Source organism: Ostrea edulis, chromosome 6 (assembly GCF_947568905.1).
Source record: "Ostrea edulis chromosome 6, xbOstEdul1.1, whole genome shotgun sequence".
In the NCBI taxonomy this organism is placed as follows: Eukaryota; Metazoa; Mollusca; class Bivalvia; order Ostreida; family Ostreidae; genus Ostrea; species Ostrea edulis.
Window position 1 is genome coordinate 22,444,243 of NC_079169.1, and position 13,872 is coordinate 22,458,114.

The 13,872-nt window shown below is 35.2% G+C and overlaps 1 protein-coding gene and 1 long non-coding RNA gene across 3 annotated transcripts in view; one reads left to right on the plus strand and one right to left on the minus strand.

Annotated features, from left to right (window-relative positions):
• The first annotated feature begins 8,942 nt into the window (after positions 1-8,942).
• On the plus strand, positions 8,943-11,827 carry LOC125648019 (uncharacterized). Its single transcript, XR_007360179.2, has 2 exons — positions 8,943-9,053; positions 9,918-11,827. It is a non-coding gene; the product is annotated as an uncharacterized LOC125648019 (long non-coding RNA).
• Positions 11,514-13,872, minus strand: part of LOC125648018 (methylthioribulose-1-phosphate dehydratase-like) — a 10,386-nt gene continuing 8,027 nt past the window's right edge. The window contains exons 7-8 of one of the 2 annotated variants that reach the window (XM_048874907.2): positions 12,923-13,029; positions 11,514-12,706 (exon numbers count right to left, since the gene is read on the minus strand). In XM_048874907.2, coding sequence (XP_048730864.1) covers positions 12,601-12,706; positions 12,923-13,029 — 213 coding nt within the window. In that variant the 3' untranslated portion in view covers positions 11,514-12,600. Of the gene's footprint in view, positions 12,707-12,922; positions 13,030-13,140 lie in introns of those variants that run through there. The other variant, XM_048874908.2, reaches the window with a different exon arrangement.

Below are 13,872 nucleotides of genomic sequence, written 5' to 3' on the forward strand. Positions count from 1 at the left end.
AATGTTTTAAGAGACCGGTCAATATTTATTGGGGGTTGGGGTTGGGGCCGATACAAAATGCAATAGGACACACATTTTTGTTTTGACTTACATACTGATAGACTCCAACTTTTTAATTTTCAACACTGATAGGACATCTCTCTCTCTCTCTCTCTCTCTCTCTCTCTCTCTCTCTCTCTCTATATATATATATATATATTGCAAATGTATCAATGAACAAAAAATATTGTAAAGTATTTCAAACTTTAAAATTCAACTATCTTACATTGTATGTATGCTTTATTTCATGTCCAAGTTGAATATACTAGAGACAATTTGCAATGAAATACTGGACCTTTGAATTTTTTTTTTTTTTAGATATTCAAACATGTAATTGAAAATCACAAAAGAAGTATTCAGCTGTGAATAAAATTGCAAAAATTACATGTTCGTTTTGCATGGAGTATGGATTGCAATCATAGAAAATCAAAATGGTATATCATGTTGGTCATAACTTGAAGGATACATACCAAAATTTAACTAAAGTCTAAACACATCTTCAATAATTTGATAGTTTGCCAATACAACCTATTTTGGATCGAATGCTGTCTGACTTGTTTCATACCGATTGTTAGGCCGTTCTTGGCACATTGATTTTGACTACGGATAACTCTGTTTACCTGATCAAAATATAGGGCTCACGGCGGGTGTGACCAGTCGACAGGGGATGCTTACTCTTCTTAGGCACCTGATCCCACCTCTGGTATATCCAGGGGTCCGTGTTTGCCCAACTGTCTATTTTGTATTGCTTATAGGAGTTATGAGATTGATCACTGTTCGTTATCTTCACCTTTCATAGAGAATACTGAAATGTGAAAAATACTTGAAAGTACATGAGACAACAATTCAGTAAAACAGTAATTTAAAAAATTGCAAAATGTAGCACTTTGAACAACAATTTAACAAAAAGAAAAAATAAGATGAAAGTATTGAGATTTGTAACTTCGTTAGACAAATTACCGAAGAAACATGACAAAGTAAACAAACGTTTCTCAGGAGATGGAATCCCTCAGCTGATATAACAATGGAGAGACAAATTTTAAGTGATAATTATGAAGAACTCCAGATATTTTTAAAATGAAGTAAAAATGTTGTTTAATCATACATATATTTATTGATAAGATAGGACAAACACTTTTTTAATTACACATCTGATATAGGACAGCAACTTTTTTTGTATTCTTAAAAAATAAGACATAGGTTTTTAAAAAAAAAAATGGTAATATGGAATGCACCCCCACCCCCCCACCCCCCCCCCCCCAATAAATATGGACAGGTCACTAAGGCATGCGTGAGTATGAAGATTGACAACATATGCAGTTTTAGATTCTAGTAGTCATTGGGTTGGGGAGCAGAGTTTATTAATATTTATAAAGGAACACAAATTTTCTTAGAAAAGATTGCTTGTTTGAATTCATGATATTTTTGAAATGTATTTGTTTCGGTGATAAACATTGTTTTCTTATATCAATCAGAGACTTGCAATTAAACATGTAGTGGAATTCATCACCAATTTCATTTAAATAACATTTATTACAATGTCTTGTTTCTCTGGGCTCGTTTCGTCAACGTCCACTTACAATAGGTAAGTGATGATTACAGGTTCAAAATTTAAAAAAAGCTTATAGTATCTTTGATGGGTAGGATATCAAAATATTTTTCGAATTTTAATTTACCCTTGTACATTCTATAGTTCATAGTTTTTGGTAAGTTTTAATCTCAGAATTCCATTTTTGCTTGAATTCGAATAAAATAAGTTTTACTTTTGACATTAACCAGTTTGGATTACATACATTATTTTGCCAAATGTTTTAAAGTCCATAATTGTTAAGGACATTGGAACAATCTCTTCCGCGTATTGGTTTGCAATATTATTACTCAGTTTTAACAAGAAATTCACTATTTTTGTTTCTTTACAAAGTGCAAATTTGTGCCAAAATGAGATAACACGCGTTTATATTTGTATGTACATGGGGTGTCGGCCAAATTCATCGTACACCATGCAACGAGTGTGAACTGCAACGCTTCGTGCCAACATAGATCAGAAAGCGCTTTCATAGTTCCAGCTGACAAAGCTTGTAGCAACATCGTCTTTGTTTGTAAGGTTCATTATTACAACTGTATTTTAAACGAACTTGGCATTAATTTCAATTTTGGTAATCGTACTTATACTCCAACTGCCCTTTCAAAGGATGAAATTCTTCAAAACCTAACTTCAGTTTTAGACACATTTAATACCCCAATCAATGGGTCGGATGAATATATGAGTTACCGTACCTATACTGGATTCCTTAACTTCATAAAACCTTTACAAACAAATATACATTGCTGGATCCAGAAATGTTCTACAAAGCCCCTATCTTTGCTCCTCACGAAAATATTAACAGCTGTAAAGGAGAAACTTCAAACGTACTGTGCGACTACATATGCCAGAAGTGGTGTAAATCAAATGTAGATTCTAAAAAATTCTAGAGAACCTTTAGTAAATTTGAAATCGCAAAACTTTCCTTAAATCAATAACGTCAAAACGTATGACTTTTCAACACGTCGCACTACCATTCCTGACGATAAATTTTAAAAGACTAGACTTTTTAACATCATAGACAGTTGCTTCTTCAACAAAAATGGAAAACGGAAATATTCATATCTAGTGATCAGTCATTCAAAAAATTACTTTGTTAAACACCACTCTGATTCCACGCACAAGTACACCGAAGTTGAAATTAAAAAATATGCTGGAGTTCCTCATTGACAATATCTTCGTGGTCTTTGGTGATCAGGTCTTCCAACAGTCTGTTGGAATTCCCATGGAAACAAAGTGTGTTCCTTTGTTAGCTGACCTGTTTTTATATTCTTACGAACGGGTTAACACATGTAGTTCAAAGTTTATAATTTGATCCTTTCTTGCCGGGGATATTTTGAACATTTTGGCATATAGGCCTATATATATGTTCCATTTCACAGAGGTTCTTAAAAAATACACACAGTGAAACACTATTACATGATTTATTTTTCAGTTTGTGGGTAGAGCAACATCAACATTTTAATTGAGTGAATCTGTCAATGAAAATTGTGTCATATAAACTTGATAATCCCATAAACAGTTGATAAGGGTGTTATATACATTACTACACCAAAGACAATGGTTTCATTGTTAAACATCCACACAATAAAAAATACAGCCCATTACATGATCAAATACTATAAAGCTTGCATGGTAGATACAGCATGTCACGTGATCAAATACTATAAAGTCTGCATGGTAGATCTGATAATTAAATTTAACAACTGTATCATTTTTAGTCTGAGATGTGGACATGCATTTTTTCAAGAATGTCAATGCATAACATTCACTACATGTTTCATAATTATCACAAGTTCACTTCCTGACCTGAGAGTGCTAGTTCCCCGTTTCTTTAATTCAGTCTTCCATTTGACAGTGGAAAATTAATTTGATTTAAAGAAAAGAAAAAGTACTACTTCAATGATTCAGTTTCTTTACTTAATGACTGGGGGAAAAAAAAGGGGGGGGTGTAATTAATCATTGGTTATTTTAACATCTGAGAATTTACATACATTAGGTATTTTTGGGCATATTGTCCAAATTTTTGTATTAAAATTAATCGTTTGCTGAAAAAATATCTATTAAGTAAGGTAAAATGTTTTTACTTACTTACTTAGCCCTTTGCTCCTCTAGGGAGCATAGGCCATTGACGAACTCCCTCCATCTGACTCTGTTTGGCGCTAATCTTTCTGCTGAGTTCCAGGTGTAGCCTTGCTCTTTTAATTCTGCCTCCGTAACTCTGCGCCAGCTGCTCCTTGGTCTTCCTCTGTTTCTTTTTCCTTGGGGGTTCCATTTGAGGGCTTGTTTTGTGATGCTGCTTGATGGTTTTCTCAGTGTGTGTCCAATCCATGACAATTTGCTTTTTTTGATTTGGATATCTATGGGGGCTTGATTTGCTCTTTTCCAAAGATTCCCGTTTCTTACTTTATCAAACCATCTGATGTTCATTATTCTGCGCAGGCAGTAATTGATGAATCTTTGAATTTTTGAAATCGTGGCATTTGTTGTTCTCCATGTTTCTGTCCCATATAGAAGCACAGACTTTACATTTGAAATAAAATTCTTGATTTTAGTGTTTCTCGATATGTTCTTTGCATTCCATACTTTCCCCAGAATGTTGAAGATTACCCTAGCCTTGTTTATTCTGGTCTTAACATCAGCATCGGTACCTCCATCCACACTCACAATGCTTCCTAGGTAAGTAAACTCCTCAACTTCTTCCAGGATGGTATTCCTTATTTTGATAGGCTGTTTACTCTTTGCATTAATTTTCATAATTTTTGTCTTGCTTTCATTAGGTTTCAATCCTAGTTTAACTGATGTTGCTGCTAGGAGAGAGGTTTTGTCTTGCATTTGTTGTTGGGTACTGGAGATGAGGGCAATGTCATCAGCAAAATCCAGGTCATCCAGTTGTTGCAACATTGTCCATTGGATTCCATTTCTTTTCCCTTCAGTTGTTTCTCTCATGATAAAGTCAATTGCCAGGAGGAAGAGAGAAGGAGATAGCAAACAACCTTGCTTGACTCCAGTCTTGACATCAAAACTTTCTGTAAGTTGACCTTCATGTATAACTCTACATTTCATGTTGTTATAGGAGTTCCTGATGATGTTAATGAACTTTTGTGGTATTCCATAGCGTGCCATTAGATTCCATAAAACTTCTCTATCTAAACTGTCAAAAGCTTTCTCGAAGTCTACAAAGTTGAGAAATAGGTAGGTGTTCCATTCTAGAGATTGTTCTATAATTATTCTCAGTGTTGCTATTTGGTCCGTGCATGATCGATCTTTTCGGAAGCCTGCTTGTTGGTCTCTGAGCCTCTCGTCTATGACCTTCAAGAGTCTTGTTAGGATGATTCTGGTTTGCACTTTTGCAACTACTGCTAGTAGTGCAATGCCTCTGTAGTTTTTGCATTCCAAGAATTCCTTTCTTGGGCAGCTTAATTAGATGGCCGCTGTTCCAGTCTTGAGGCATTTCCTCGTCTTTCCATACGCCGTTGAAGATCTTGTGAAGGATATTTGCTGTAAGATCTGGATTTGCTTTTAGAGCTTCTGGAGGAATGTTGTCTGGGCCAGAAGATTTGGCTGATTTTAACTTTTTAATTACCTGTTTTATTTCAATTTTGGATGGAGGGTGAAGGTTGACTTTAAGTTCTTCTTTGGCTTTGTTAATATCTGGTGTTATGTCAGGCGGTGGTCTGTTTAGAAGTTCTTTAAAATGTTCTGCCCATCTTGCTAACTGTTCCTCTGTTGTGGTTACCTGGTAGAACTTTTCCATTTTTGTCTTTAATCTGTTGGCTTGTTTGTCTACAACTGCCTGCAAGTTTTTTTGTGATATCATACAGGTCCTTCATATTTCTCATCTTTGCAGCTTCTTCTGCCTGTGCAACTAGGTTTTCTACAAAAGTTCTTGTCTTTTCTTGTACTTTGTTTAACCTATTTGTGGGCTTTGTTGTAATTTTCTTGAGCTGTTGCTTTTTCTTTCCTTGTTCTGCTGCAGTTTATTGTCTCTTTTCTCTGTTTTCTCACTTGGATCTTTTTGAGAATTTCTGGTGTTATCCACTCTTTTTGTGTGTATGTTTTCTTGCCAAGGGTTTCTTCACATGTGCTAGTTATCACTTCCTTAATCTGACTCCACTGATCTTCAATATTCTCAAGTTCTTCTAGTGATTCAAATTTATTTGACAACGTGATATTGAACTGGTCTTTTGTTGATTTGTCTTTCAGGAAGTTGACATTGTACTTCACCCATGGATTTTTCATGTGTGTTAGTGGTAGCAGTGATACTTTATACGTGGATACTGCAAACACCACAGGGGCTGGATATGCGTCTAGTGCAGGGGGAGTCAAAGACTCTGCTACTGCCGCTGGCTAGTCTACTTGTAGATGAAAAAGAGAGCGAAGTGCGTAAGCCTTTCTTGCCAGTACAAAGCCTCTACCAGCCCAAGACTTTTACAGTGCCTCCAAGCGACAGCACACGGCAAACTAGGGTCCATTATCCTAGGCTAAACTGTAAAGGATCTCGGAGTAGCAAGGACCCCAGAGGTGCAGAGGTGTAGGTCCACCAGCGTGTGGACATGCCGTTACTCTCACCAACCTTTCCCCAGCTATGGGTTAAATAGTCGGATGGATGGGAGTCGTAAGCCACGGAAAGCAACTCATCTAGGAGAGAGAATACACTCCAAATTCAAATCGGGTAGATAAGACTCGTCAGTCTTGGTAGACCACTTATCTAGAGGAGAAACACCTTGAAAGAAAAACTCTGGTCCTCCAGGTTGGGGGTTTAGTGCAAGACCAACTTTCTCGCCTAGTAAAAAATCAGCAGTTACAGAAACATTGACGAACAGAAATATTAACTTTGACTCGGGGAGGAGGGTCTCTTCAACAACAAGACGAATGACGCATTATAGTGAAAGCTATCAACAATCTACAATGCCGACTGACCTTCTAAACACCAAGTCAGCAACCAGACTTGGGACCTGGAATGTTAGAACGATGTACCAAAGTGGTAAAGCAGCCCAAATAGCAAATGAAATGAAAAACTATAGAATTGAAGTATTAGGATTGAGTGAGACAAGATGGACCTCAACAGGAAAGACAACACTAGCTACTGGAGAAGTTGTACTTTACTCTGGACATCAGGAGGAGGATAGTCCACATACAGAAGGGGTTGCCTTCATGCTATCAAAAGAGGCCAGCAAAACTCTAATATCATGGGAACCTGTCAACTCGAGAATTATAACAGCAAGTTTCCAAACAAAGAAAGCGAGAATAAAAGCAAACTTTGTACAATGATATGTGCCCACCAACGACACTGATGAAAATGTCAAAGATAATTTTTATAATACACTTAATGCCACTCTAAACCAGCAAAAAGAAAACGACATCACAATACTCATGGGAGATTTTAATGCCAAAATAGGAAACAGCAACTTAGGTTATGAAGAAATAATGGGAAAACATGGAATTGGTCAGATGAACGAGAACGGGGAAAGATTTGCTGAACTTTGTGCTAACAATAAATTTGTTATTGGAGGAAGTATATTTGCACACAAGCGCATACATAAGGCCACATGGGTATCACCAGACCATGTAACAGAAAACCAAATAGATCATTTCTGCATCAACAAGAAATTTAGAAGATCGCTTCAAGACGTTTGTGTCAAGAGAGGCACAGATGCTGCATCAGACCATCATCTAAAGGTAGGCAAAATACAAATGAAGCTAAGAAAGGTATTCACCATGAAGGTAAAATGTTAAAGAGATACATTTGTAATTCTATCGTACTAATTTTGCAGACCTCTTCCATGAACCAACAGAATCAGTCAACTGAACTTCCCTACGAGTCTCAGTTCCCTCCTTCACAACATCCAAAGAACACTTACCAACCAAATCCGTCTCTGAATCAGACATTCCATCCATTACGACCATATTTAGATTCACAGCAGCAACACCAGTTACTACCTTTAGATGGTCAGCTTGTTGAACAACAACAAAGTCAAAACCCTACCCACCAACAATTTCATCAACACTGGGTAAACTCACTGCAGCATTTTGATCTGAACCACAGCTACCCACAGCAGCATTTCTATCAGAACCAGAGCACCTTCCAGCAGCAACAATCCATCAGAGCCACAACAACCCACAGCAGGAACACCATCAGAGCCAGAGCAACTCCCAGCAGCAACAGTACAATCTACACAAGGGCACCCCCTAGCAGCAATGTCATCAGCAACAGGACCATGCCCAGCCCCGACCATCATCAGAAGTACAGAGTTTCAGTGCACAAGAAGGCCAATTCCAGGAGATAAACTACAATTCAGACCAAAACGTTGCTCCACTACAGCCACACTTTAGACGATTTGGACAGCCACCAAATCCCCAGTTAGGTCAGGTTAACACCAGTAGTAAACAACAGCAACAACCATTGAAAAAGAAACCATCAACCGGTCTTTTTCTTGCAGAGGTAATCAAAATTCAGTTATTAAAACTAGAAAAACTAATGTTCATGTTCACAATAATAATAATAAAGGAAGACTTTTGTTAAATTCTAACTGAATTTAAATAAAAAGGTGTATGAACTACTTATAAGTCATCCAAATTTCTTAACTCGACAAGAAAAGGTTTGTCATTTCCATGGTCAGCTCTCTGATCTTATAACATCTTTTGACTAACAGCATCTGTTTTCATCCTAACAGATTCTAGGGATAGCTTATGAGATTTCTGAAGGAGACCAAGTGCTTGAGGACTTCTTGGATAGAACAAGTGTTCCAAACAGTACAGATGAGGTACATCATATTTGTGATAGACTGATATGTGTGCTTTAATATTTTATTGATCTACATTATTTTGAGAATGAGCCCATTCCACTAAAACATTTAAATTTAAGTTTTACATTCAGTATAATTATTATTTTTGTACGCTCATGTCTTGCTTACTTTTAACAGATGGGGGAGCCAAAAACGATGCACTGTGATCATGCTTGCTGCAAAGCCCCTTTAAAGGAAAATGAAAGGGAGCTAGAGAGAGTGAAGAGATAGCTTTCGGAAGCTCAGGAGGTATTTGAACTTAAGAAATTATCACATGGTCAACAGCTGGTGACTGGTAAGACCTTTTGCTTGTATCTGTTTTTCTGAATAGTGACAGATTACTATGCATGACTCAACACAATGACCTTATTTGCATGTGGTTGATTTATCATTGAAGACCTACTTTCTTTTGGAATAAGGGTTAAATTCCACAGTCTCTTATTGAAAAGAATTAATTGTAATGTGTTTTCAGAAATCTTCAAGAGTTATTACTTCTAGTGTAAATAGTAAATGAATATTTTTTATAGGTGATTGGAGTACCCAGAGAGATGGACATCCCAGAGCAGGACGTGTTCCTAAAGAGATAGCTGAGGACCACAATACAAGTTTTGTCAGCAATTAGACTGATTAGGCATATAAACAAAGTATGAATAAACTGTTAGTCAGAATTGTATGAATTGCCAGTAATATAGCCTGTTTGACAAATAGTTTCACAATATCTGTATTCCTTTCATTTTTAAGGCTCCCAAGATATTAAATTATTTGGCAATTCTTAACCAAACATTTACATTAGGCTATACATAGGGTTTAGAAATTTATAAGCTTGTTCACATGAAGACCAGCCCCTTTCCAAATGGGGTAGTTGGGAAATAGTAAAAATGTGATGAAAATTTTCTTTCTTTTTCAAATACCATTAAGTAAGGCATGACAACCCATGTCCGACAGGCCTGTTATTTCCCCTCAAAATAGCCCTCTTAATTAATTATGAGAGGTAGGTAGACAGTCACATTGAAGAAAAATAGTTGGTGTGTGCAGAATGCGTCATTCTAAAGGAGTCACTAAAAGAATCAAACAATGGTAGGGTTCTAGAAAAGTTCTGGTAAAAGACATTAGTCACCATGATGGTGATAACATCCTCAAGAGTTTGTCATCCACGACCAAAATTTCTCACATTAGTGAGTGGGTGAGTGGTAACTTGCGACCCTGGGTTCCTTATATTTTCACGAGCCTGTTCTTTTCATTAACTGGTCGGACTTCAGGGACAGTGCTATAAGGAAAAATGTCGATAAACTGTAGAAATACATGTAAAGGAAACTTCTAAATTTTATTCCAAACAAATACAGGAGACAAAGGAGTTGTGAGGTTTTTTTTTAAAGTAGTACACAGAAAACACAGGCCAATGAAGATGAGTGGAAATTTAGTGATTTTTGAAACTTAGGTGTTTTTAAAAAAGCTTAAATAAATGGATTGTTATTTTCTTTTATCTTGGCTTCTTTTTCTTATTCAAGATGATGGAGCTGATGCCAGGTAGTGGGATCTATAACGTATATCCTAAAGATATTCGAGTTCTAAGCAGAAAAACAAGTGGAATGGGAATGGCACGTTATCTCATGTCGGCGTTTTACACAAATGAGGAACTGGTCAGGAGGGGAAATCTAACTGGTTCTAATGGCAAGGAAGGCATTGACAAGACGATTCTAAAGACTATTCTTGGTAAGAGATATAAATTTAATTAATAAATTGTTTATATGACATTAATGACAAATTGTTTTAACTTTGAATATTCTAAGAATAATCAGTCACCCACATTTCTTTCAATTTGTGAAGAAGTACAAGGTGAAAACAAAAAACTTGTAATTTTCAAACATATACAATATATCTCCTCAAAATGTAAAATATCCATCTTTTAAATTGGAGAATCAGTCAGATGATTACTAGTATTTTTTTTAAAAAGAATATGCTGTCATTAAGGGACAAGATTCAGAGGCGAATGCCAAGTTCTCAATGAGGACAAAGATAAGTTCTTTAGTGAGCCTGCAGAACAGGAAACAGACGTGACTTATTCATTGAATAATGTGATATGGGACTCCCTTCATAAGGGATTATGTAATTTTTATTGTGATAGTATGTACAAAGAGTTAATGATAGATATTTTATTTATTCATTCAAAAATATTTTTGTGCCAAACTTTATAAATAAAATTATACCAACAGTAGTAGCTGTTGATAATCTGTTATGTTTTATTATCCCTGTATTTATTTTACATTTTGCTAGGTATAACTGTTGCTAACTTTTTTGTAACTTTTTGTTAGATGTAACTTTTGACGGGTATACCATTTTTGTAACATTGTTCCAGCTGTTGATATGAGTATAACTTTTTTGTAACTTTTTGTTAGGTGTAACTTTTGACAGGTATAACATTTTTGATATGAGTATAACTTAAGTATAACTTTTGCACTTGCTGTATTTATGTTGAAATAAAAGATGATAACTTATACACGAGTATAACTTTTTTGTAACTTAGTTATAAGTAAAGTATAACTTTTTTTGAAGAAGTGGTTCCAAACTCCCAATAACTTTTTTTGTAACTTTTCTTAGTTACAAAAGTTATAATTTAGTTATAACTTTTCTTCGGTATGGGTCAGTACAATATAAACAATTTTATTATATGATTGAACAATTCCTAGCTCTCTAATTGGCCGAGATCCAACAATGTAGAAATCATACTACGTTATGTTTACCTGCACGTGACCTTCCAGGTGAATATAAGGAAGTATTTTTTCCACATAGGACCAAAAATAGGTCGTTGAAACTTGCAATTAAAGCAAAGAACAATATTGAAGGTTTTTTTTAAAAATTATTTAATCATATAATAAAACAATTATTGCTGTTTTTAAGGTCAATACAATGATTTAGCCACCTTCGAAGGTGTACTTCGGGCTCGGTGAATATTGTACTCCTCAGGTGTCTAAATCATCGTATTGACCTAAAAAACAGCAATAATTGTATATTGTTGTACAGTGTTCTTTAGAGAAACACGATATATCTAACAAACTGAGTATGCAATACTGGTCATACCAGAGTCAAGTACAAAATCAACACAATTCATTTGTTGAGACATGTATTTTTCAGAGCAATGGCTACTGACAGGGCAATACTGTGATTTATTAGTGAGGTATTTATCTGAAGATACAACATATATTACTACTACCGACAGGGCAATAATGTGATTTATAGTGAGGTATTAATCTGAAGATACAACATATATTACTGCTCATGAAAATTGTCATTCACAAAAAGTGATCAAAAGTGATCAATCTTGGAATACCTATAAAGGACAAATTGAGAGTACGACAAACACAGATCCCCAGAAACACAAGAGGCAGGACCAGGCACCCAGGAGGAGTAAGCATCCCCATTGATCAGCCACACCCACATCTTGATCAGATAAACACAGAACTCCACAGTTAAATCCAACCTGGAAAGGTTGGCCAAACAATATGCACAAAACATGCCAATTATTTTAAAATCCTCCAAACAAAAAATGAAAAAGGTACATTAAACTGGTACTAGAACATTGTGTATCATAGACTACATTGTATAAAATAAATATACAACAATTCAGATGTTGTGTGGGTCATGTCCATAACAATAAGCATAAAAATACAATAAAATTTGGAAAAGTTTCAGGTTTTAAAATTGCAATCAAATTCTGATTAAAAGTATATTGGCAAATGAAAGAAATGAAGTACATAGCAAAATCTTTTGACAAATTTAAATACACAATCCCATCATACTATTTTCTAATACTAAGCAAGTACTATCGTGGTTGAGAAGAGATAAAGGATCACAATCTTTGACAATTAGAGAGCGTATACAAAACTGCATACATGTATATAGTTATGCAAAACTGCATGTATACAGGTACAATGCAAAACTGAATATACAGGTACCATGCAAAACTGAATATACAGATACCATGCAAAACTGCATTTACAAAATTGCTTGCAAAGTAAAGAAAAAGGAAAAGAGAAACCAAAAGCCCATGCACCACAATGCTCCCTATTGCTATGGATCAGGTGAGCTAAAATACATGTAATAATAATTTATAAAAAATGAATGAATCTGACACAGACGTGATCTAATAACATGTAGTAATATACAGGAGACTGACACAGTCAGCAAGAATTATCACTGTAGGTAAGCTCCCTCTGGTGGGATAGGCACTTCCGTGGGGTCTATACCAGCAGACTTCATCTGTACAGCAATGTCAAAGAGATAGTCAAAACACTCACACCTAAAATGAATATCATAAACATCTTATTAAACAATCCATTATACCTCATTAAAAGTTTTCACGAGTCATTTTACTGGACTATAAGCATCAGATATAATTATAATTAAGATAATGATGGAAGAATTAATTAATTGCTATACAGTACCAGTATTTATTGAATTCATGAATCACACTGTCAGTCATAATAACATTGTATTAAATGTCTTCAAAGTTTACATTGTTTTTGCTTTTTGCCAGGATTCTCCCCAGACATAAACACCATGGCGACGGACTAAAACAGCAGAGGATTCTGGGTAATCTTTCATAGCGCATGACATTCTTTCCTATAAATGATTAAAGATATATTGTATCCACTTAGAAAGTATTTTTTCTGTGCGTCCAATACCCCCCCCTCCCCCCCCCCCCCCCCCCCCCGTATTAAGAAGATGGGTGAACAAGGGAAGGAAAATGTCTATTCATCGAAATACAGTCCACTCCACTTATATTGAAGTCGGTTATATTGAAATATCTGTTATATTGAAGTTAAGAGTAAGCGAATCGGACACTTGGCTTGCGAAGATGACAGTAGCAATATTTGTTTAGTTCAGCATTGGTTATGTTGAACTTTGGATATAATGAACAATTCAGGTTGGTCCCCTGGATTTCATTATATCCGGAGTAGACTGTACATACTTTCTATCGTATATATATATATATATATATATTTTTAAGTGATAAACTGATATTTGACATTTTTATTTTGACAGTGTATAAAAAAAATCTTGTTTTTTTTTTATACATGAGGCATGTTGATAAAACAGAAAATGTTAGCCATAATTTTTTTTAATGAAAATAAAGATATTAGAGGTGTCAAACCCATTACCCAAAATGATCTACTTACAAATCACTTTTGTGTCTAGCAGTTTAGACCATATGACCAACTTGATTACAATATTTATTGGGATTCATCATGCACGATATACTGTCTTCAATGTAAGGGACTTGGAATATTTTAAAATGTACGTTTTTAGTTTTTCTATGAGTATTTGATTACTTGATTACATTAAAAAAAAGAGAGAGTCCACTCACACACATTGAAATTTAATCAAACTTGACTATCAACTTATCAAATTTTATATATATACACACAAACATACATATATCTGTAGTCGACAAATTCTAACTCT